This window comes from Alligator sinensis, unplaced genomic scaffold (genome assembly GCF_000455745.1).
Source record: "Alligator sinensis unplaced genomic scaffold, ASM45574v1 scaffold119_2, whole genome shotgun sequence".
Classification (NCBI taxonomy): Eukaryota; Metazoa; Chordata; order Crocodylia; family Alligatoridae; genus Alligator; species Alligator sinensis.
Window position 1 is genome coordinate 602,402 of NW_005842242.1, and position 7,644 is coordinate 610,045.

Consider the following 7,644-nt stretch of genomic DNA (forward strand, 5'->3'; position numbering starts at 1 on the left):
GTCCCTCCAGCGACACGTCTCGCGCCGAGTCTAGCGGGTGTCTTATAGGCTTCATACGTGTCCCAGCTGCATGCATGTCCGCGCTTCCCGGCTTCATGCATGTGCAAGCATCCCGGCTTCGTGCACGTGGGTTTAAAGTCCCGAGCAAATCGGATGCCCTCGTCTGTGCCAGGGAGAGCGGAGGGTCGCGCTGTCCCGGGGCAGCGGGCACCGCAGGCTGAGTTGTATTTTTGGGGAGCTCGCGCTTCGCCATGCGCGCTGCAGCGTGGTGGGCACGTGGGGCCCGTCGTGGGGGTGCGCCTGAACGGGGAGCCTCGGGGGTCTTTCCAGCTCACCCTGCGCGACCGGGGGGGACAAGTCGCGAGCCGTGCCTGTCCTTTCAGTACGCGGCTGTAAAAGCGCGATAACGCTGCCTTGCAGAAGAAGGGTCAGATGCTTGTGTCCATTTTTTGAGGACGCTGGGGGCGAGGGTCCATTATAAACACGGACTCTTACGTTGCGATGGGACTGAGGGTGACAAGGCCGGGGAAGACTTTGACGTAGCTTTTTGCGTGCAGAAAACACCCTATTTTATCAGTACTTTAAACCGCAGAAATAAGTTAAGACTGGACGTGCTTGAAGCCTACCGTACCAGCTACAGACTTTGTACAAGAGACTATTATCACTAGACGGTTTCCTGTATTAAGAGACAACCCCAAGGCATCCTTCAAACGCTGCTTCTCCATTTCTGTTTGAAGGCCACTTCTGTTAAGCCTCGGCATTTGGTAAGTCCCTTGTGTGGACACATTAGCCAGATTTCAGTTTACGGATAGCTTGTCCTTTCCTACGGCTCAGGTCTGCGTTTTGTTACGTGAAGGGCATTTATTCGGAAGTCAGGCTTTACAGCCGGCCGTGGAAAGAGAGAGCGTGCGTGGGTCAGCGATGCAGATCTGAATTGCAGCCTGATCCATAATAATGCGGATCTTAATGAAGGAGGGGAAAAAAAAAAAGTAAGAGCATTAGTTAATTTTTGAAAACCAAATCCAGACCCAGGATTTCCTTTGATGATTTTTCTCCCTATTATCTTCCGTCACTTGAAGACGCTGTAACAGAAGGGGTTATGACTAGATCATTAGATGTCAATGCAGAGTGATTTAAGCCATGAATTATGTGATTAGTCCTATGGAGACGAAAGGATAAATTGCACTTCCAGCTCCTCTCTGCCTATACAATGACCCTCTAAATAATTGGCCACTTGTTCCCTGAGGATCTTCCATGAGAGTTAAGAGGGGAATTTTTCCACTCGTCTTTTATGTGCCTCCAGCATTAATAAGTAGGTGCTGGACACCTATGTAATACTTTGAAAGCAATGGACTGTGACCTGGTTGTTGCTCTGCCGGATTTATGATGTACCACAGGCAATATAATAGAGGGCAGCAGCACAGGAAGGAGACTATTTTCTCTACCGGCGTACTATAAGGAGTCATAAAGAGCGACTTCAGTGAAGAACCGGGGGGAGGTTGGCAGACCAGGCGCCGTGGAAAGGAGTGAACGGTGAGATTATAAACCTTAGCCAGCGCTGGTAAATACGAGAGATAACAAAGAAGTGGCCTGAAGGATGTTCAGCATGGAGCCGGTCAGGACATGGTGGCTGGGGGGAATTAGGGAGAGGTTACAAAAGGGAAGTGAGAAGCAGCGCGATTAAATTGATTATCAATGTGGAAACTGAAAGTGTTCGCAGTGAAAAGTGCTGGACTGAGGAGAGAGGAAGGAGAAGCGGAGGAGACGGTGGCTAGTGCTCGAGTGCATTTACTGCCTTCTGCTCTCGGGCTCTGGCCTGGGAGGGTGGTTGGGAAAGATGTTGCAGCAGTCACTGCTACTTCGTATCGTTTGCACACACTTCCTCCTCCGCTCCTGGATGACAGGATTGGCACCAGAGTGTCCTTCCTGTGCACGAGGCTGAGGGGCGACCCAGGGTGGCATCGGTCTGCTGCTGCAAGAATATCTGGGAGACGCAAAAAAAACCCCCCTGTGTTCACGTTTCTAGGAGCTGCGGCATGTGCGTTTTGCTTCCTGTGCCCTCGCTGGCTTCTCCAGTCGAGGGCTGCCTTAAATTGAAACGTGTCCCCTGTCGCAGATGTGAGAGGAGAGCGGACTGTGTGCAGATGCAGCTACCACGTGTCCGTGAAGCCTTCACAGTGCAAAGGCTGGTTTTTATCGCAGTATTGGTATGCGCTCACGTTGTCCCTTGTGGACGTTCATCCCCCTTTCAGGGCCTGGCGATTACCAAAGCCTGGCTAGCATCTGCCCTCGCTCTGCTGACTTAAACAAAGCTCTGGCTATTTACACCAGTCGAGATTCTGGCCCGTGATGGCACTTTTTCTTGCATCACTATCAGGCCTCAGTCACTTGTCTCTCTGCTTGCTGTCACGGGAGAGCAGCGGCAATACTAGCTGTCACGTCTGGTCTTTCCTGGACCTCTTACATAGAGATCAGAGATCCCTGCAAGTGACCGTTCAGAACTTCTTTATGGGCAAGATCAGGGACAAGACTTATCCCAGTTAGAAATAATTGAAGCTTTTGTCATGGTAATTCAGAGGCAGCCTATGCACTGGGGAAAGTCCGGACTCGTAGCTTAGGATCATGTCTCTAAGAGTGGAAAATTTTTGGATAAATTTGAATCAGTTGCAGATACCTGTTCTACCAGATCTAAGATGCTGAGCTCTGGTACCTAGGTTATAAAAAGAGCTTGGGGATTTCTTGCAGGAGTAGAAATAATAGCAATATCCTGGTTTTTAAGTTCCCATCTTTCAGTTAGCGTGTCAAACTCCTAGAAACTCACGTGGGATATCAAATGTGCTTGTGTGCTACAATGAGAGGTAGGTTATAGGAAGAGAAGTTGAGCAGTGATCTGACGGAAAAAAGCTGATCCCTTTTTGGTGTCTCTTTGTGCCTCTCCAAAAATGTAGCTATGTGCAGTTTCAGAGGAATACCACTCCCTATAAAATCATGCCGATACATTTAGAAAAGCAGTTCTGCTTTTTGGAGAGAACCGGGTCTCATCGGGAATGTACTTGTTGTCCGGATAAGGCAAGGCCGCGCAAAGGAAAGGAGCTTATTGCGGACGCTTGTCCGTTGGATAATGAGTTCATCAGGTTGAGACCATGTTGGATCCTGTAGCGAAACTTCTGGGTCTCCCTCTAAAATAGAGTTGTTATACGAAGGATCTGGAGCTTTTCTCACATCCTGGTGTTGATGAGACGTCTCTGTAGCTGTTCAAGATGTGGTATGAAAGGACTCTGGATGTGTCTTGTATGGAAAAGCCATCTGACAGCCGACATGGGCTCCACTGATTGCTGTGCAGCTCGGACCTACGTTTTAGGCGTGCCTGTACTAAGGCTTGCAGATAGTGATAGAAGATGAACCTCATGTAAATGTAACTCCTGTATTGGCAAAAAACAGTATTTTTTCTTGTCTGGCTTGTAGGCTTGATCAGCCAGTGAGAAAGGGCAGTTTTGTGCTGTATAGGTGCATTGACACCACTGTGTCTTTTGTAGGAACAGAGAGGTTGCAGGAAACCCAACACCACAAACCAGGATGGCTGCACCAGCAGAAGTGTAGATCTGACCTTCGAGATATACCTGAACAACCCCACACAAACTCTTGACCTTTTATTCTAAGCAGTTTTCTTTAGTATGAGCCAGGCCCAGTCCTCTCTTGCATCTCCTTTAGTTTTTGGTGCTGTTTCCTTGCACACAAGGACAGTATGTCACAGCCCTGCTTATATTCAGTAAGTTTGCCAACTCACCTTTATTTTTGCAGAGCCTAGTCATATATAATGTTGAGCCTCCTGCCTGCTATTACACATAAGGTTTTACAGATGGAGGCCTGTGTTTGTGCAGGTGTGCATGGACAAGTCAGGGATTTTGTGTATTTCCCTTCTCTTTCCTTGTTTGCACGTTTGTTCCCATCCTTCCTGCCTGCATTGGGAGGAGAGGGGAGCACATTTGGGCCAAAAGGGTTTGCTTTAAGCCACTGGGGAACACTGTATGGCAGCAGGAGAGAGGGAGCACAGTGGGGAGTTGCAGCCGTGTTTCATTCCCAACCAAGCCTGCTCCTCCCAGGACTTCCAAATCATGCCACACTAATGAAAGGAGCACTGATTCCTCCAGCAAACCACTTTTTTTTTTCCAGGACATTTAGCCCGAATCAGACTGTCCAGGTTAACCAGATAGCTGTGATGCGACTTGTGCTTATATCTGATGAGCAGCGATGCACAATGATCCTCTGGGGTTGTTTTTTTCCCCTTAATTGAATACAAATAAAGTTGTTTTCAATGTTAACTTTTCCCCTTTCTATCACTTTTTTCCCCCAGCACATCGGGAACATTTTGGTGTGATTAAAGCTTTGATTTAAAAATGCCCAGAAAAAGCATAGACTATGGGGCGCTCCCAGAGTATGAGAAGAGCCAGATCAAGAGGACCCTGGAGCTGGGAACAGTTATGACCGTGTACAGTCTCAAGAAGTCTAACCCAGAAAGAAGGACCATTCAAGTCATAATGGAAACCAGACAGGTAGCTTGGAGCAAGACGGCTGACAAGATTGAGGGTTTCTGTGAGTATCTGCAAGGCATGCCAGAATGCGGAGTTTATTAATGCTGATTGCTAATGTCCAGGGCTGATGTAATGAGCCTTTGTCAATCTAGTTATGGTTTTGGCTGAAAAGAAGCAAAGTGAAAATCTCTTGCTGTAAACACTCCTGGTATACTGAAATGTAGATGAAGTATTGCTAATTAGGCCTGCATCCTTGATGATTGCTAATGTTAATGATGCTGGCGTGCTCTTCTTTCCAGTGGCTTGTTCTCAGACTCAGGCTTTGGAACCGGATCCATTACCTTGTACATGAATAGTGTTACTGGAGTCCATGGGAATATTACCAAGCAAGGGCTGCTGCACATGATCAAGCGTTGTAGAACTTGCCCCCCAAAATTAAAAAAAACCCAAACACGCCTAAATAAAAAAATAATGTGTTGAAACTTGACTTAGGAGCTCTTGCTTTGGGAGCCCTTTCCCCTGCCTCCCCGCCTCCCTAAAAAAACCCAACAAAAACCCAATGAAACTTTCATTCCATCTAGGATTGTTGTGCATAAGACCACTGGCTGTTTTTCTTTATCAGGACTGATCAATTTATAGTCAGGGTTAGGTGATTTTCAGTCCTGATTTGGGAAAAAAACCCCAAACAAACCCCTTCTGGGTATAGAAGGTAATCTGTTATTATCCACTAATGCATACACTCAAAGGATGCTGCCAACAAACAGGGATTAAAAGGTAAGAGGAAGTAAATTCCCAAGTGCTTTAGTACCAAGGCTTTTGTGGATTACCACTTAATTACTTTCTTGCTGTGCAGAGGGAGAGGCCCGGGTTTGACTGGCATCTGCCTGGTTAGTTTTACTGACCTCAGTGAGCCTCTAAGCAGGTGGATTAAAATTGTCAGGATTGAGGTTATAATAGAGAATTTCCAGGTTTGTGTAACTTTTCTTGGTGTTCTCTCCTATGTTACCATAGGAGATCTCTGACTGGATAGTGTTAGGTGCATATACTTTGCTAATGCAGTGCATGCTTCTGTAATGGTGAAAACCACAATTTGCTGCATAATAGATGCTGAACTCTTGGCTGTTTGTATGTAGCGTGATTCGTATCTAACTATGAAGACTGATCCAGCAATTTCTAGAGATGGAGGGCCAGACGACCTTATCTGCAGTCCAGAGATAGAGTAACCCTACCATGTTGGGGAAGAGTCCCCTGTGGTTCAGTGGTAGCATCCTTGTCTACCCCACAAGAGACCTGGGTTTGATTCCCAGGCACCTATACAACTACTCCAAACATCTGGACTTAGTTTGGTCTTTGGATTCTGTCTCAGTAGCCTGATGGAAGGTCTACTCTTCCAAAAATTCCTGCCTAGGCATGTGCATCGAAGGTCCAGGTGGCCCTCGTGCATACACCATGATCCAGGAGGATCAATGGTTGCCACTATATTGGTGATTGTCTCCACTCCAGTGTAGCACTGATATTTCAGTGATAGCTTTAAACCTCCTAGCTCGGTACTGGTAACAATCTGATCGTGGCAGCAAGGAGCTCAGTAGGACTGCAAAACCTGCCAGAGAAGCAGGTTGAAAATATTTTGCGCGGAGTCAAACGTTGCTGATACTAGACTGCTACAGTGACCAAGGGAGTTCATTTAAAGCCCGCTCTGGTTGATGAGGTTTCTGTGACTGCAGTGGAGAAATACCCTTGGATAGCTTATTTTCATTCTGTGGCAATTTAAAACGATTATAGGAGCTGCAACAGTAGGAGAGATGGATGACAATTAGACAATCTAAATAATCCTTCCAGAAAACACGCACTTTGAAAAGTTCCATTTAAAATAGAATTGAAGCATAAATGTGTTGATCCTGCACAGGTTTGTAAAATGAGATATCCTGGCCCGTGTTTCCAGTGGCACGTGGAACTTCAGATTTCCGGGGAAAACGTTTATGGGCCAAAGTTAGAAAATACAATGTAGTGCATTTTCAGTGTATACACCAATGATGTAGTGCTTGATACTGCAGTGTCAGGGAAACTGATAAGTTTAGTTTCACATCCAGTTGGAGGGAAGCACAGCTAGTGGGGATAAATGCTTTCCCCCCATTTTCTTCTCTTTAATAATTGAGAATATTTTAAATTATACAGGTAAGGATACCAAAGTCTGATTTTATGCTGGTCTGAGAGTGATATCCCGCTGATATACAATGATGTAATGATAGTTAATGGTACTTTGCGAGGTTTAAGTATTTGTGAGCTGCTCTGAGATGAAGTCTGTGTTTTAGGCTGAGCTAGTACAGTTCTTATTATTAAACTTCCGTGGCACTTCCTGTTATTAGATCTGATTTTTAGTTAAACTTAACTTTGTCAAATTTCAACGGTTTGGCCTTCAATTTTCCGTACTTGAATGTCTGCTTGCTTGAGCCTGATTTTATTTTATTGTGTTGTGAGACATCCAGTCATTTGTGAGAAGAGGGTTGGGGAAAAAAAAAATGCCCGTTTAGAAAAAAGTAAAAATCCTGGCAGCCTTGTTGGTTTTGTCTTTCAAAATTTCTATTTTTGAGCAGGGACTTGATATTTGTCAGGGAGGAAACCTTTTTTGCCTGGGATGGGTCTTTGGCCATTCCCATGAAAATCTGCTCCGATTTATCCAAGGTCTGGTTCTAGTTCAGGTCTCTCCTTGCTGGCCCCATGCAACACGGAGGAGGAAGTTTCCTTCGAACGTCTAATGGGAGTAGAGCTATGACAGGGGTTGGAAATATGGAGGAGTGGATTAGCATGAAGGGTGTGGAGCAGCACAGAAACTGTGCCTGAAGCTATGAGGGATTGGGAATCTGGTTCTGGTGGTTGGGATTTTGCATGATTATGCCTAGGACTGGCTGGGCAAGGCAACCGAGAAGGAGTTGGCAGATGGAGTGGGGGGAAACCGAGACTGGAGAAGGACTGGGAATGGGGAAGGACTGAATGAGAAGCCTCAGGAGATGAGACTGTCTACCTAGATGAATATGGGACTAGGAAATGAAGCCAGAAGAGAGAAGACTGAGCTAGGAAGAATGGGAACAAGGGTGTTACATTGATGGGGAGA

General features: G+C 46.2%; 1 protein-coding gene across 2 annotated transcripts in view; it reads left to right on the plus strand.

Annotated features, from left to right (window-relative positions):
- Nucleotides 1-591: 591 nt before the first annotated feature.
- The window catches only part of PLCG2 (phospholipase C gamma 2), an 81,358-nt gene continuing 74,305 nt past the window's right edge, over nucleotides 592-7,644 (plus strand). Inside the window, exons 1-2 of one of the 2 annotated variants that reach the window (XM_006027439.3) lie at nucleotides 592-764; nucleotides 4,355-4,593. In XM_006027439.3, the coding sequence (XP_006027501.1) occupies nucleotides 4,398-4,593 (196 nt within the window). In that variant the 5' untranslated portion in view covers nucleotides 592-764; nucleotides 4,355-4,397. Of the gene's footprint in view, nucleotides 765-1,411; nucleotides 1,534-4,354; nucleotides 4,594-7,644 lie in introns of those variants that run through there. The other variant, XM_025208640.1, reaches the window with a different exon arrangement.